The sequence below is a fragment of the Cololabis saira genome, chromosome 7 (assembly GCF_033807715.1).
Source record: "Cololabis saira isolate AMF1-May2022 chromosome 7, fColSai1.1, whole genome shotgun sequence".
Classification (NCBI taxonomy): Eukaryota; Metazoa; Chordata; class Actinopteri; order Beloniformes; family Belonidae; genus Cololabis; species Cololabis saira.
This window is the reverse complement of record NC_084593.1, coordinates 40564557-40582378: the sequence shown is the minus strand read 5'-3', so window position 1 is coordinate 40582378 and position 17822 is coordinate 40564557. Positions and strand designations below refer to the sequence as shown.

The 17822-nt window shown below is 39.1% G+C and overlaps 1 protein-coding gene across 1 annotated transcript; it reads left to right on the top strand.

Moving 5' to 3' along the window:
* Nucleotides 1-9085: 9085 nt before the first annotated feature.
* On the top strand, nucleotides 9086-15379 carry LOC133447687 (calmegin-like). The gene is made up of 5 exons (XM_061726416.1): nucleotides 9086-9148; nucleotides 9682-9755; nucleotides 11514-11633; nucleotides 13162-13264; nucleotides 15151-15379. Exons 2-5 carry the CDS (start codon nucleotides 9684-9686, stop codon nucleotides 15225-15227), a joined length of 372 nt encoding a protein of 123 aa, XP_061582400.1. The 5' UTR covers nucleotides 9086-9148; nucleotides 9682-9683; the 3' UTR covers nucleotides 15228-15379.
* The last annotated feature ends 2443 nt before the right edge of the window (nucleotides 15380-17822 follow it).

The following is a 17822-nucleotide window of genomic DNA, read 5'->3' as shown; positions in this document are numbered from 1 at the left end:
ATGTGCAGCAAACCACTGCCTGACCAGAGGTGAAAGGTGAAAACGGACATTATCCCATACAACGACATAATTGCTCTGTTGGCCTCCACCCCTCTCATTCTCGGGGATTATATCCCTGTAAAGAGAGTCTAAAAAAGTGAGCAGGTGTTGTGTATTATATGGACCAATGCAGGGGATATGGGTGAGGACTCCATTCTCCGAGATGGCTGCACACATTGTGATATTTCCTCCGCGTTGGCCTGGGATGTCATTGGTTGCAACTAAATGCTTCACACACCTCCTCATGAGTGAAAACTGAAGTTCACCTGAGAGCAATTGTTCAATTTAGAGAGATTTCCAGGAAAAAATGATAAAGAAAGGTATTACAGTAAATTAGCTTGACACAATTTGATAACTTGTTCAACAATTTTGTATGTAATGACTAAAGCAATGAAATGAGGACTATTAGTTTTTTAGGAAATGACTATTCAGCGTCCATAAGTATAGTTCATTTTGACTGACATGACATAAACAAATGATAATGTTGTAAAAAAGCAGAGAATTGTATGAGAGCAACTGATACATGTCCAAAAGCATTTGCAATTTGTTCAGAGGAAGGAGAAACTGCTACTATGATGTGGACAAAGGACTACATGTTGTGGAGGTTGAACTAATAGTTATGAGAACTTTTTTGTTTATTTGTTTGTTTATTTGTTTTCACATATAGAAAACATTTGTAACACAATATAAAAGTACAAAGAAATGTGAAGGAGAAAGCCTAAAAACCCTCCAGGGGCTTGAGAAGTGGCTTTCTCCATTTACATACATCTAAAGCATTGGAAGGCAATACAATTTATAAAATTAAAGGGGGGAGGGGGGACAGTATAACTAAATACAAAAACATTAAACAAAAATCAATAAAAATGATAAGATTGGGTACACCTGGTTAAGTTGGAAGACCGTATGGGAAGTATTTATTGTTTAAAAGAGTTGATTTTAGAGCTTTTTTTAATTGATTGGATGAGAATTGCCATAGGTATGAAGGTAATGAGTTCCATATTTTTGATCCTCTGAAACCAATATTAAACTGAGATTGTGATGTGCGAGTCTTTGGGGGTCTGAGGTGATTACAGCTGCGTGTTGGATAGGTATGTACTTGTGAGTTGTAACTAAAAATATTATGGAAGAAAGGGGGAAGGGTTTTCCCAAGTGAGCCATGAACAAACAGACCAATTTGGAGATGGTTCACCTGGAAAACACTGAGGACCCCTAGTGAACTAAATAAAACCTGAGAAGAATGTCTAGGATGAACACAATGTATTGTTCTGACTGCTCGTTTCTGAAGACGGTATAAAGGCTCAAGTTTGGTAAGATGGGTACTAGCCCAGACTATATTACAGTAATTAATATAAGGATAAATCATAGAATAATATAACATAATGGCTACCTCAGAGCTGATCAAATGACGGGTTTTACGTAAAATACCAACACTCTTAGCAATCTTAGTAGATATAAACATAATATGTGATTTCCAAGATAATGATTCATCTATCATAATGCCGAGGAATCGTGTGGAGAACACATTAGTTATAGGGATATTATCGATGTATATTTTAGATGATTTGTTCAAAGAATGTGGTTTAAGACCAAAACATATGAAGTTAGTTTTTTTTATGTTGAGTGATAATTTATTAGACCGAAACCAAACAGACAGTTTACCAAGTTCTTCATTCAGGACGTTTATAATGGTGTCGGGATCTTTATGAGAATAAAGGACACTTGTGTCATCTGCAAAAAGGATTTTAGACAGTTTATCTGAGACATTTGAAAGATCATTAATATATATCAAAAATAACAAAGGCCCCAGAGTCGAACCTTGAGGCACTCCGCATTGCAAGTGAAGGGGTGGAGAATTAATTCCATTGTGAGATACAAATTGCTGTCTGTCTTTAAGATAACTCTTGAACCATAGAAATGCATTATTTTTTACTCCAATATGCGACAGTTTCTGAAGAAGAATATGATAATCGACTGTATCGAATGCCTTGGACAAGTCCAGAAAGATACCAATAGTATTTTCCTTTCTATCTCTAGCATTATAAATTTCATTTACTAGGTGTATAAGTGCCATATATGTTGAGTGCTTCTTTCTGAACCCGTACTGATGTGTATAAATAATGTTGTATTTATTAAGATGTTCAATTAATCTATGATAAACAAGTTTTTCAAGTATTTTGGATATAGCAGGCAGAATCGATATAGGTCTGTAATGATTAAAAATGGCAGGGTCATCATCTTTATGAATAGGGATGATCTTAGCTATTTTTAGTTCGGAAGGAACTATTCCTTGTTCCAATGAGAGATTAAAAATGTGAGTAAGAGGTAGTAAAATAGACTCATGAATGATTTTCAATAGTTTACAATCAATATTATCATAACCTGGTGAAGAATCCTTCAAACCAAGTAATGTCTTCAAAACCTCATCCTTTGATACCATTGGGAAATGCATATTTTCAAGGATAGGATAATTCATAAATTGAAGGGGATCGTGGCTACTGGGTGGAATCTTGGAAGCCAAATTAGGACCAACTTCAGAAAAAAAAATATTAAAACTATTGGCAATTTCTTGAGGGTCAGAAATAACCCCCCTATCAACCTTAAATTCTTTGGGCAAACTTTTGCCTTTTTGTTTTTTGTTGAGAATACTATTTATTGTTCTCCATAGAAGAGTCATGTTATTTTTATGTTTTAGGAGTTCTTCATTATAGTAATGTTTTTTCGCTCCTCTAATAATGTGATTTAATTTATTTCTATATTTTTTTAATTGAGCATGATTAAATGGTGTTGGACTAAGGAGATATTTTTTATACAGACTATGTTTGGTATTTACGGATTTGATGATGGCTGAAGTTATCCATGGTTTAGTTGGTTTATTATGGGGTTTGGAAGACACCGGCCTAAGAGGAAAACACAGATCATAAGCTTGTGAGATAGACTTTAAAAAACAAGTATAAGACTCTTGTGGGTCTACAGAATGAAGGATATCTGTCCATGTATACTTGCTGATCTCTGATTTGAATTTAGCTGTATTTGCTACATTAAATGTTCTCTTATATCTGGGATATAGGGTAGAAGTAGACTCTATATATTCCTTGAATGTCATTACAAAAATTGGACAATGATCAGCAACCTCCATACACAGAACTCCTGACTTGTTGTTATCACCCAACACGTTTGTAAAAATATTATCTATCACAGTGGCAGAGGTCTCCGTCACTCTGGTTGGAACCGAGATCAGAGGATGAAAATAATATGAGTACATTGTATCAATAAAATCCATAGTTAGATTATTGTTCATGTTTGCAATGTTGATATTCAGATCACCCATTAGATAACAGTGTTTCCCTTCTTTAGAAAGAATGTCAAGGACCTTTGCTAAGTCATTATTGAAATCAGGAATACTAGAGCTAGGTGGTCTATATATACAAGCAATAATGTACCGTTCAGTTTCAACAAATACAGCTTCAGAAGAGGAGATGAAGTAGTTTTCGATATCTCGTCTTTCTTTATATATCAAATTAGAATTGAGATATAAAGAGACCCCTCCTCCCCCTTGGTCTGCTCTACATCTATATATATGGTTATAGCCATTAAGTTCATATAAATTAGCATTAGTGTCGTTCAACCAAGTTTCAGTTAGTCCAATTGCTTTAAATGAGAAATCAAGTTTAGTCAAACATAAAGATAAGTTGTCATAATTTGTCTTCAGGCTGCGGACATTAAAATGAATGATGGAAAAATCACATTTCATGTTTTTATGTTCAACAGAGGATTTAAATTCATTCTCAGTAAAGTAACCAGATGTTCCAATGTGAACCTGTTTGAGTTGAGAAAAACAGTTTGTGTCAGGGTCAGTGTTATATAAAATGTTAGATGCCATGGTAACCTGTAGGGGGAAAAAAATATGTTAAGAAAAAATAAATGAAATAAAAGAGTCCAATGAGATGCATGGATTCAGTGTGCTGGCTTCCGTGGTTTGATTACCAGCCGATCATAATTGATGACAGCATACTTTCCATCTTCCCTGGCCTTTTTCATAGCAGGAAGGAGATCTGCTCTCTTTTTCCTCAACTTTCATTCTGATCTGAGAATAGCACCAAAGCGACTGAGAAAAACTGTAATTTCAGTACGACACTGGGACTCTAGTTTAAGTCTAACCTTTCATTTATTATGCCACTGCACTGTAACTTACAATCTCTTTTTCCTCTCTTTACTTTTCATGTTTTCACTATATTAAGCACCTTGAATTGCTTTGTTGCTGAAATTTGCAACAAGGCAATTCAATCAAACAAGGTACTTAATTAAAAAGTACTATGGCCATGTCTTACTTTTGAAGCCTTTAGCCGCATTTCCATTATACTTTTTCACAAAAGAAAATTGAGTCTCTGAAAGCTTGATAAAGGTAGCGCCACAGGGGGTCGGTGTTTCCATTGATTAACGTTCTTTGAAAAAGCGTAATAGTTGTATCTCTCAGTATCTTGAAAAAAAAAACTGAACATTGAAGAAGATGGACAAAAACATGTTAACTCTGATAAATTATTGCTTGCTGTTACCGCTGTTGAGAAAATAGTCACACGATGAAGGCAGTAGATGATCATTCAAATGATTATTCAGAAGTTACGTCCGTATAATAATTAAGTAGTGTTATAGCACAACTACATCATATTAATGAGGCCAAAAAACAGCTGGAAACTAGATTTTGATGACATTAGATTGAGCGGCCACGTCATATCCAGCGCTGCCAGAGACGTAGAAATTCGCAAAAAATGATTTAAATTACACTTTTATGGATAAGTGGATTACATCGCTGAAAAACCACCTCCTGACAGCGTAAAAAGGTTTATTAGATAAATAACTAAATAAATAAAATAAATAAATACATCTGTTTTCAATGACTGTACACAAAATAAATAAATCAATACCTGAATATACTTGCGTACCTATATACTACGTGCGCACACATAACACATAAATCCTGTTCACCAATGTCTGAAAAGGGTTGGAAGAAGTCAAACTTATTAACAAACATATATACATATAAAGTAATGAAGAAAATAATGTCATATTATTTTAATGCTAAATTTTAAAGTTGTAAATTGACATCCAGCGACACACTTATACTCATATACACATTCACACCCACATACTACACTGCCGGGACACCCATGCCAGCCCCCAGAAGTCCAGCAGGAACCATACAGTCACACTCATATGTACAATCCTAGTTACAGCGTTAAAGACACCCATTCAGGTTGCCCTCAGGTCATCATCCTTGAACTTGTTGAAAATCACCAGTGTGAGCCTTTTCTTAAACAAACTCATGCTTGGATGTTCCCCCAGTTCTTGGCTGAGTTTATTCCAAACCTTCACACACCTCTGACGAAGGTGTGCATTCTTTTCATGGTTGTTCAAACACTCCTGGTTCTGAAGTAAAGGCTTCCCCTGTAATCACAATCATTTGATATTTATTCTCAAATTCTTTAGTTCTGTATTTTATAAATTATGGTGCATTCTTTTTTTTTTTTTTTACAGGCATTTTGCAATCCCTTTGTGATCCACGGTGTGTCTGAATATTTATTTCTTTTAGTGTACCATATTTATTAATTGGATACATACAATAATACAATAATACAATTTCATAAGCTTTATCAGTGTTATCTTCATTTAATACTGACTCCCAATTCTGTTTAATCAGCACTTCTTTAAATAAATTAGTTGTCTGTCTTCAATTCAATTCAATTCTATTTATAAAGCGTCGCTTACAACAGATAGTTGTCACTAGGATCTTTCCAGAGACCCAGAACATGACCCCGAGCAATTATTACATAATTTTTATAAGGTTTACTAACACTAACTAGAGGTTTACTAACACTAACTAGAGGTTTACTAACACTAACTAGAGGTTTACTAAACAGTAACTAGAGGTTTACTAACACTAACTAGAGGTTTACTAACACTAACTAGAGGTTTACTAACACTAACTAGAGGTTTACTAAACAGTAACTAGAGGTTTACTAACACTAACTAGAGGTTTACTAACACTAACTAGAGGTTTACTAACACTAACTAGAGGTTTACTAAACAGTAACTAGAGGTTTACTGAACACTAGTGTGTGGGCGGCCACCCATAGGTAGTGTTTTCCTCACCTGGATCGTTAGTGCTAAGCCATGTCACCAGTCCACTTACTGTGTGTGTGTGTGTGTGTGTGTGTGTGTGTGTGTGTGTGTGTGTGTGTGTGTGTGTGTGTGTGTGTGTATGGAGCTAGAACAGTCTCATAATTCACAAATGCACAGGACAAGTTTTACAAATGCACAGAACGATTTGCAAATACACACACAGTTTCACACGTGCACAGAACAATTCACACGTGCCTAGGACAAGATATACAAATGTATTTTTGATGCACACACAAATATAACCTGATTTACAAATATTTTTTTGTCTGTGAGCTGCGCTGGATTTGTGTGTGAGTTTTGAGACTCCCCTGACGTGACTAGATCCACAAATAGGTTTTTTTTAACACGGAAGGATCTGCAACCAATCAGATTAAAGGGGCGGATATACCTGCTGTTTGAACTGCGTTAGCGCTGTTCACTTAGAAAAGTGATTATTCAAGTTAGTGGAGTAAAGATAAAAAACAGTTACAGGAGATAAAAAATAAATAAACAGGATGGAGAGGAGATCACTGCTGCTTTTCTTGTGATCCCGGTAAATACAACAGCGCGATTGGAGATGGTTTGTGGGGCTGTTCAACCAGAGCCGTCGGGACTGGAGAGCTCCAAGTCCTGCCGATGCAGCACCTGATGATGAGAAACAGCGGAGATTTTTATATATTTGCTCTGTTTGGTTTCACAACGTATTACTGTCCCGCTGATTCAGCTCAGAACCAGACAGACAGCAGAGAGCGGCTGCGCTGCCTGGCGGGGACGAGCAGCAGCCAGGTGGAGCAGCACGCGCATGTCAGGAGATTAATTTACCAAAATGTCTGGAGTAAAGTCGGTATCAGTGACTGATAACCGAAGACCTCTGTATCCAGCTCAGATGTTTGATGATCGGTGGACTAAACCCCGACCAGCATCATCACGGCTGGATTTTCCCATGAGCAGGACTCTGCACCAGGACTGTCCTGATCCGCCGCTGTTTTGACACACGTTTGTCTCTGTGTGGTGGCGATGTCACATCATAAATGTGAGGATAACAGCTGCTTGTTTCCGACCTCCACATCTGGTCCCTGTGGTCAGTGGTGTCTGCCCGGGACCAGCGCCACTCGCGGCCAGAGCCAGAACCTGACCTGCAGCAATATTCACCACGTCAACAGGCTCGTTCTCCTGAAACACACAGTAGTTCAAATACATAAATATCTCCGCTGTTTCTCATAATCAGTTGCTGCATCGGCAGGACTTGGAGAGCAGATCCCGACGGCTCTGGTTGAACAGCCCGACAAACCATCTCCAATCGCGCTGTTGTATTTACCGGGATCACAAGAAAAGCAGCAGTGATCTCCTCTCCATCCTGTTTATTTATTTTTTATCTCCTGTAAAGGCTGAATTATACTTCTGCGTCAAAACGACGCCGTGTCTACGGCGTGTGGTTTTTGGACACGCAGAGGACACGCCGTCACATGCGCCGTCAGTGACGTGCACCTCCCGAAAATTGTAACTACGCGTCGAGGAGACGCCGTCCACACGCAGACCGAGAGGGCTGTGATTGGTTCGTTTGAAAGCGAAGCATTTCCGGTTTCCGGTTTGAATCAGTAGTGAACTTCCAGGGCTTTTTTCTTCGTTTATATGTGATTTTTTTTGTTTTTGTTTTTTGCACAATAGTTGTCCTTATTTCTTTGATTTACTGTGACCGGAAAAAGTCGGATAAACCATTCAGAAAAAGATCGCTAACTAGTGGCCGCGGGGGGTACTGCACCGCGACCAAACGGAGAGACGGAGAACTCTGAACGATTCGTGACGGCACCACGGGTGCGCCGTGTGCTCTGCGTGTGTGTGACGCAGAAGTATACTCAGCCCTTAACTGTTTTTTTATCTTTACTCCACTAACTCGAAATATTAATCACTTTTCTATGTGAACAGCGCTAACGCAGCTCAAACAGCAGGTGTATCCGCCCCTTTAATCTGATTGGTTTAGAGTAAATCGTCCCCCACGTAGGTCTGCTCTTATGATTGGCTGGAACAAATGAAGACATCTGATTGGTTGCAGATCCTTCCGTGTTAAAAAAAACCTATTTGTGGATCTAGTCACGTCAGGGGAGTCTCAAAACTCACACACAAATCCAGCGCAGCTCACAGACAAAAAAATATTTGTAAATCAGGTTTTATTTGTGTGTGCATCAAAAATACATTTGTATATCTTGTCCTACGCACGTGTGAATTGTTCTGTGCACGTGTGAAACTGTGTGTGTATTTGCAAATCGTTCTGTGCATTTGTAAAACGTGTCCTGTGCACGTGTGAAACGGTGTGTGTATTTGCAAATCGGTCCGTGCATTTGTAAAACTTGTCCTGTGCATTTGTGAATTATGAGACTGTTCTAGCTCCATATGTGTGTGTGTGTGTGTGTGTGTGTGTGTGTGTGTGTGTGTGTGTGTGTGTGTGTGTGAGTGTGTGCGTGCACATGTGTATGAGCGTGAGTGAGTGTGTGTGTACGCGTGGGGGGTGGGGGGTGGGGTTGTATGGGATGTTTTAAATTGTGTTTTCTGATTGTCATTTTATCCTGCATGTAAAGCACCATGTGTTGCAATTTTTAAATGTATGATATGGTGCTATATAAATAAATAAAGTTTAAGTTTAACTAACTAGAGGTTTACTAAACACTAACTAGAGGTTTACTAACACTAACTATAGGCTTTACTAAACAGAAAGGTTTTCAGTTTGGTTTTAAAGGTGGAGGTGGTGTCAGCCTCCTGAACCCAGATTGGAAGTTGATTCCATAGTAATGGTGAAGGTTTATGTATGTGTGTGGTAATCATGGTGTTACTCCCAGTTAATGTATTAACTCTATAACTGCATTCATGCTACCAAGCAACGTAGGTCCAAAGTCCAACACCAGAAGATTTCAGGAAGTCACTTCACTAAACAGTGACGACTGTCTGTGTTGAAAAGGTAACGTTTAAATCCTTCTTTTTGTAATCTTGTCCCATGTTTCACTGTGTTTCTCTGCATTCTCTGTGCATGCTTTACCGTGTCTTGATTGTTTTCCTTAAGTTGTTTGTTCTTTTGTTCAGACATACAGTAAAAAAGAGATGTGTAACAACATTTTTTTACCGTATGTGTGAATAAAAGAAAAAGAAACTTAAGTTTAACAAGCAGATACAATGAACATATTTGAACTATTGATTGTTTCCTCCGATCCAAATCCCTTTGGATAAAGCATATACTAAATGGAATGTAATGTTTACAATACGTTTATACGTGCATGTAGTTTCACTGAAGAGGGTTTTTTTCTGCACTTTGAGTGTGACTGTTTTTTCTTTTCTTCTTTTATCATTGTAGTTATGTAATTGATTAAGAAAAACTGGTTATCATGATGGATGTGTGTTGGCTGTGGTCTCCTTTGAGCATGTGTGCAGATAGTGCCAGACATGTGCAGCAGCACATGCTGTGTTTTAAAGTGAGTGTTTACGATGGTCTTTCAGAGATGCAGATCACACTTGCTCCGCTGTTCCTGATGCTGGTGCAACATGTGATTCCAGTATTTGCTACAGGACAGGTGAGACTTATATTTGTGGGTGTCTGTAATATGAGTTGGGACCCCCCCCTTTCTTATGTTAGTACTTGCTTATCACAGATGTGTAGAGTATTACATGAAATGTATGTATACATACCGTATACATGTATACATTTGTTGGCACACTTCCGTGACAGAAATAAAATGGTCACTGAAATAACTTACTGGACACTGAAAAATCATCAGAATCATTTGAAGAAACAAACTAACTAGAAAATTTCAGGAAATTTTGATATGGTCATGCCCTAGTGCCCAGTCATCCCTTCTTGCTGCTTTGGTTTGGGGCTGTAGTGGTTGTGAGGCGTTTACAGTTGTATTGCAGTCATTCCTGTGCTCCCCACAGGGGGTGTGGTTTAGGGTTGTTAATAAACCACAGCCCCTGCTTCAGGGTCGTGTGGTTTTGAGTGATTAATAATGGCCAAGAAGTAGTTTAGGGTTGTTAATAAACTGTTAAAAGTTGTTGATAAACCTTTGGGGAATGGGGTCATTTGGCAGGCATTTTGACTTAAAATGTTTGTAAATCACAGCTTCATGAAATTTGAATATGTTGTAGTCCACGGCGAGGCGAGTTTTGAAACATTTGAATCATGTCCCTACGATAACATGTTGCCTAGCAACAAGCGTCCAAAGTCAAATGGACATTTGTTTTTAACTTTAATATCTGACATTCCAACCTTTTTCTCGAAATTGTATTTGAACATTAATCGACATTTCGACTTTTTTCTCTCGAAGTGCACAATAAAAAAAAAATCTTCCCCTCTGAAAATATTTTTTTCTGCTGCATGGCCCTAATACTCTTCTGAATATATATATATATATATATATATATATACACTCATGTACTCTCATGTACCGGTAACCATATTTACTGCTGTCTCTCAGGCACTCATTTGAAATAAACATGGTCATCATGTGAAATAATCAACGAAGCGATTCTGTGGACGTATTCCCAAGAACGTCACATGAGAAAGTGCTTACATTTACCATGTAAATACATGTGAATATTTGACACTAAAACAAGTTATTGTATGGTATTTGTAGGGTCCGACCCCAAAACCTGAGGTGAACCCGGGTAGCCAACCACAAACAGGCAGGAGACCAAACGATTTAAATAAAGAGCCAGAAGGCTGTTTATTAAAGTGAAGGGGAAAAAAACTGACTCAGGGGTAGATCCGGGCGGGGAAGGCAGAGGAAACGTGGGAGCGATGGTTGGGGGTCCAGGTGACAAGGGTCAGCCGTGAGTTGGCAGCAGAGGAGGGGGTCACAGAGATCCACGAGAATGGCTGGGAGGGGAAGGCGTCGAGGAGGGGTCCAGGGAGGCAACGGAGACACAGGAACAAAAAGCCTTGGGACAAAAACAGAGGGATTAATGCAAGCACGGCACAGAGGTTCAAACTGGAGGTCTGAAAACGCTAGAGAAAGTTTCCTGAAAGGCCAGATTTAGTTACCACATGGGTTCAGTACAATCAAGCACTGAGTGAAGGTCCAGGTCTTCTTTTAAGCCTGGGCTGGCGATTAGTGGCAGCTGAGGTAGATGGCTGATCAGCAGCACCTGTGCTGCTGGCTCTCCCAGCCAGAGGAGGAGGACTCCTAACAGTATTAATCCAATAGTTCCTCTCTTTGTCACATTATGTCTTGCCTCATTATGATTATTTGTTCAATCATATATCATTATGATATCATTATCAAACTCTAGGCCTGCAAACTTTGAATTTCCGTTCCTGTGTGTCTGTGCTGCAGCTGGGTTTCCTAGAGGGCCTCGTGGTGTCTATTAACCAGCGACCCTGGCTCCTGGGCCTTTATGTCTTCGTTGTTGGACTTCCCATGATTCTCTTCATAAGCTTCATGTGGCCTGATAAGGTAAACAAAGAAAGGAACGAAACATAACCACACACATTCAGTAAACATCTCCAGGTTGCACTTCAAGAGCTTACCGTTATGATTGATAGATCCTGCATGTTCGTTTGTCTGGTGCACCATAAGAAAAGCAGTGAAATAGAATCAAAATTAATACAAGCTTTTATTATATCATGCACAATGTTTTCCGGCCGGAGGAACACTTCTCTCAAACCACAAAGGTAGGAGAGGAATGCACACCGTGGTCATGGATCCAGTCGTATTTCTACTAAAAAGGGAGGTGTTCTTTGTACGTGATCTGCCAAACATATCAGACCTTCAGCCGTATGTCCTTGTTTATTGCTTCCTACTTAAAGGGGACCTATTATGGCATCTAATACCTTTTTTAAACAGGCCTTGAATTTCTTAAAAACAAGCTTTTGATTGTTTTTGCTAAATAAATTAGAAATTCAGCCTCTCAGCCATGTCTTTTATCTTCCCATTCTCTAACCTCTTTATCTATGAGGGATTCTGAGTGGGCGGGGCTATGATAATGAGGCTCTGTGCTGATTGGCTGCCTGAATGACGCCATACACCGCTACGAAAAAATGGCGGAAGCTCCGGCCGGTGGAGTTAGTTGTTGTTTTCCGGCCAGAGTTAGTTGTGGGCGTGGTTTCATGCATCGGAGGCCAACCTGTTAATTGCTCCCGTCATTACGTAACGAAAGGGAGCCGAATCTGAACGGCTCGTAGATCCACATCACACTGGATGGCTCATCCGGGCGGGAGTGGGAAGGGGGGGGGTTTGGTTCAGGTACTGTCGATGAGAGTTCTTGGCAAGAAATTGCTTTTAACCTGAAGGTGAGGACGTTTATGGCTCTTAGATGACCCTGATGGTAACAGAGCTGCTGAGAGCGATGGGTGTTGTCTTTCAGAATAGTGCTGGTTCTGCAGAAGCAGTGTGTTAGTCCAGGGGGAGTCTAATGATTCATGTGGTGTTTTTACATTTCAAAACTTGGTAGAGTCAATACCTATGGAAGAGTATTAGGGCCATGCAGGAGAAAAGATATTTGAGAGGGGAAGAATAAAGTCGAAATTTCGCCTTTTTTCTCAACATTTCAACTTTATTCTCGAAATTTCGACTTTATTCACGAAATTATATTTCAACATTATTCTCGACATTTGGACTTTTTTCTCAAAAATTGTATTTCAACATTAATCTCGACATTTCAACTTTTTTCTTGGAGTGCACAATAAAAAAAAATCTTCCCCTCTCAAATATTTTTTCTCCTGCAAGTCTTCCGTAATTAAGAAAGGAACGGATAACAGGCTTAAAATTGAGGAATAAATGCAATAAATGGAATTGATTTGATGAGATCTTCTATTGTGTTTATTTATTCATTTATTGCATTTTCAATACAGTCCCTGCTTCTTCTGGCTTGAAATTATATTGGAGGAAAGCTACACAGAACAAACAAAAACAAAACAAACAAACAAAACCATCAACAACAACAATAAACTAATAAAAAACTGTGTACTGTTTTTGCAAATAGAGATTTGGGCCACCTGATCAACCGTATTATTACAAGAAGTCTGATGATGCTCAACCAGATGATCCCGAGGTCTCGCTGCTGAAGGGATCAGCCGATACTAAAGGTAATACGTTATTCTTCCATTATCACTTGTTGTAATTGCAAAGTACAGCAATGGTTGTTGCAGCAAGCAATAATATGGGATCAAAAATGGCAGTTGACCAATTTCTGATGTGTGTAGCTTGCATAGTATCTAAGAAGAGGGATTTCTCTTTTTAAGATATACTATATTCATATTTATTTTTGTTCATTAGACAAAATAATTTGGAATTTTGATTAAGACTAAGAATTTAAAGGTCCCATATATGCTTTTCCCGACTTTCCAAGGTTCAAAATTGATCTGAATTATAATATACTCAGTGTTCAGTGAATCAGGAATGACTGCAGCATTTAGCTGACGCTGGTTTAGTACAAATTCCTACCGCTTCACGAAGCTTTCTAGCATGACGGGGACTGATGAGAAGCTTCCTCCAATCATCTCTGTCGCTTTAGCACCTGACTAAGCGTCTGGTTAAAGGAGGAGACCAATAACAGCAGGGTGAGGGAGAGCAGGGGTGAAGAAGGGCCAGACGACACAGAGAAATAGCTCCTTTAGGCTGTATGATCCAACACAAACAGAGTTTTAGAGTTACGATCAGGGTAAAACGAGTGCATTGTGGTACTTGTTCAAAATGAATATGAATCCAAACTGCATAATATGGGATCTTTAAGTGAGATATAAGGCTCATTTTACCCTTCTGCATACTTGAGAACGTTGATTCTTTGCTATGAGATTTCTGTGAAACAACTTCTTCAAAAGTCCCACTGAAACGAGTGCCGGATAATATCGATTGATATCGATCAATTCAATTTAGTTCAGTTCCATTGAATTAATTTCAGTTCAGTTCAACTCAGCTAATTTAATTTAATGTACTAGTATATCCCCAGTTCACAACTAAGTCATCTCATGGCATTTTAAACCTTTCAGGTTTTTTCATTGTACTTCACAGCTAACTGGGTTCAATCCATCACTCATAATTTTATTTAAAGATTGAGAGCACAAGAAGTGACCAGCTATCAATACAATCCAGTTTATGTTAGAAATACTAGAAATGAACAGAGCCATCTCCCTGCTTATCTGCTGATCTCAGTTAAGCATTAATCCTGAAGAAAGCAGTGCTGAGGCTGGTTAACCAGGTTAGCCAGCAGTCGGCTCACGTCTACACAGATGATGAAAACTAAACCAGATAGGCAGAATGTGGACAGCAAGAGAAGAAAACAAAGGAAAAGAAAAGAAAAGAAAAAGCTATTGATGGGTCAAACCCAAATTATTACCTCAACAAGTCTTCAGGTATTGGAAAAATAAAACAAGAGATATATTTACGCAATGCTAATGATGATAATAAAAAGCTTGCACTTCAGCAAATGTCAGGGCTGTTTATCAGGGTGTTTATCATAAGCACTGTATCTATCAAACTGCCCTAGAAGGTCAGCCATTTTTTCAATTTTAAAAATAAGAAAGCAAAACTAAACCGGCTCCCATGAGGAACAGGAGCAGACAGAGGAGGCCTATGAAAAATGTTGTATAAGTAAACATGCACAGAGACATGAATGTAAGGTGAAGAGATCAAGTGTGGATAGAAGCAACGATGTATTACTTGTGAACACAGAGGTTTGAGGGGGCGTAATAGCCTACAATATACAGTATATGTTTAGAAAACACGAATCCTGTTCTCAAATAAAAAAAAGTGCATTTTAGATCAAAGAAAGTAATATGTCGTCAAATGCTGCTTGAATAAGTAATGACGTATATTGCATAAATGTAAAAGATGGTAATTATATACTAGGTGTACCTTATAAAGTGGCCAGTAGATGTATATCTAGGATTTTTATAACTTTGAGCATGACCATAAAATGTTTGTGTGGATGGCAAATTTGAAATTGAATTTCTGTGTATGCGTTTATGTTTAGTGTCACAGAGCAGCAGGGGGAACAAAGAAGAAGACGCTCCATCCACTCACAAGAGGATGCCAAGGAAACAATTATAATATATGTGGAATTGAAGATGTTACTACCTCTACTTCAGTATGTCCAACAGAATACTTTAACATAATTTCATTAACAAAGAGCTGTACTGTATGGCAACACTGACACATACAATACTAAAGAAGAAACAGCTCAGCTCTTGATACTGAAAGTGTTTAGATATCCTCCGTGTATGAGCTTTGGGGTAGATACTACTTTACTGTGTCATGATTTGCATTTTTTGTATGACTTGAATGAAGACCTCATAGCAATTGGATCTATTGCTAGTAAAATTGTTTGAGACAAAAAAAGATGTGGGTTTATTCACTGTCTTAACATTTCACAATGACCTCCACATGTAGACCGTATTCTGCACCATTTCAATCATTTTGTTTTGTCTTTACTGAGCAGTTTAAATTTGTTTGGGAGCACATGTTGCTCTAAAACCTCTGCTGTACATGCACAGCACCATCAATGCTTTTGAACTAAGTGCTGGTAAGATGGAAGGTCTGTTTCCTCTGTAGTCCACAGGACACAGCATCTGTGGTTTCTGGACCGATATGTTTGATTTGACAGAGCATATTTAAAAAAAAAAAACTAAATATACCAGATTTAGCCAAGGGCTAGTATGTATGAGGTTCATTTGTTGGCAGTGATACATTAATGCTGCCCAGGGCAGCACGGTGGCTTAGTGGTTACCACTGTTATCCGAGGAAAAAGGACATTTTTTCTCATTATGCACTTCGAGAAAAAAAAAAAGTCTAAATTAATGAAGTACAATTTAAAGAAAAAGGTCGAAATGTTGAGAAAAGGCTAAATTGATTTTTCTCAAAATTGTATTTCAACATTAATCGCGACATTTAGGCTATTTTTTCTTGTATTTCAACATTTTGACTTTTCCCTCGAAGTGCACAATTTAAAAAAAAAAAAAAAAAAAAAAAAAAAAAAACCCCTTCCCCTCAGAACAGGCTTCAAAACCCAATGGTCAACCTTATGAGGTAGCCATTTAATGTTTAAATAGTTGGTTTGACAACACGTTAAGATGGGATCTATTAAGAAAGACTATGGGTCATGTTTGAGTTACGCTTTACCCCCATTCAGTTTGCTGGTTCTAGAGTCTTGAAATTCTAGTAGAGTTGCCACAGGCTATAAGGGGGCTCTTAAGTTTAAAAGCACATCAAGGGTCAAAACAGTAACTAGGGCAACTATGACCAAGATGCATCGGCCACTACAGTGGAGGAATGTCAAACCTTTAAAGATGAAAGTTATCACAGCCTCATCTGAAAGTTATAAGTTTATTATGGCAAAACAGGTTGACAAGTCCAAGGGTTCAATGTTGTGGTCAGACCTGCAGAGGAAAAAGGCAACAGTCAATATAACCACTTGCAGTACTGCATCTAATAGCATCAATGTTCAGATTGTTACCTCATTAGAAGGTCTTGTGCCCTTTAGATCCAGACCCTTTCTGCTCGTCAATAGGAATGTGGTCAAAAGTATCTGTGGTATATTTAGAATTAACCTGGACGTCCCTTGCTCTCTGGTAGCCATTGCTGGAGTGAACAGAGTGGGAAGAAGGGTACAGAGGGCGCTTCTCAACTATGCCGAGGGGCCCGTGGTCACTGGTCCAGGCAAAGTCTGGGAAGGGACGGTTAGGCCTGAGGCTCAGCAGCTCCTCAATGAAACTGGAGATCCCTGCATCCTGGTCCCCCACAAGGACACTTCCTGCACCAGAGCCCACACCGTATCCTGTGCCGGATCCCACGCCGTAGCTGGTTCCTACGCCATAGCCGGATCCCGCGCCACCAGCGCCAAAGCCGGATCCCGCGCCGCCAACGCCATAGCCGGATCCCGCGCCATAGCCCACGCCGCCAGCGCCGTAGCCGGATCCCGCGCCAGCACCATAGCCAGCTCCTTCACCATGACCGGATCCTGTGCCATAGCCGGATCCCACACCAGTTTGGCCTGAATACAGATTAGCACGTCTTTAGTGTGTGCTGCTGTCACCATGTAGCCAGCTATTTACATCTGACAAGAGTGTTCCTGAATCTGATCAAATATGACATTACAGTTAAAATGCTGAGAACATGATCCTTTATCCACTTGCCAGTATTACCTATTTGCCCACCCAATTACATCCTATATCCTACATATTTACCTACTTTTTTTAGTGGGGATACAGCCTCCAAAGCCAAAGAGCAGGAAACAGAGCCAGGAAGTCCTGTTCACATGGACAACATCAATCATTTGAAATAACAAAACAAATACCAAACTTAAAAACTCACCTCAAAACACACTGATACATCATATTTAAATGCAAACTAACAACAAGCTAAACACAGCAAAGTCATAAGAAGAATGACCAAAGCTTTGTGCTTGAAGTATTTTGTCATACCAGATCATTTTATACTGATGCTCCACCTGCTCTAATTTAGGTCATTAATCACACCTGGTGGGCCACATTTTCTCCTCTGCCAGCCTTCTGCCCCACAGCTGAGTTAGTAAATGGTAAATGGCTTACACTTATATAGCGCTTTTCCAGCTGTACTCTTACAGCCCCAAAGCACTTTACACTGTTGACGTTCACCCACACATGCACACATTCACACAGCAGTTGTCGG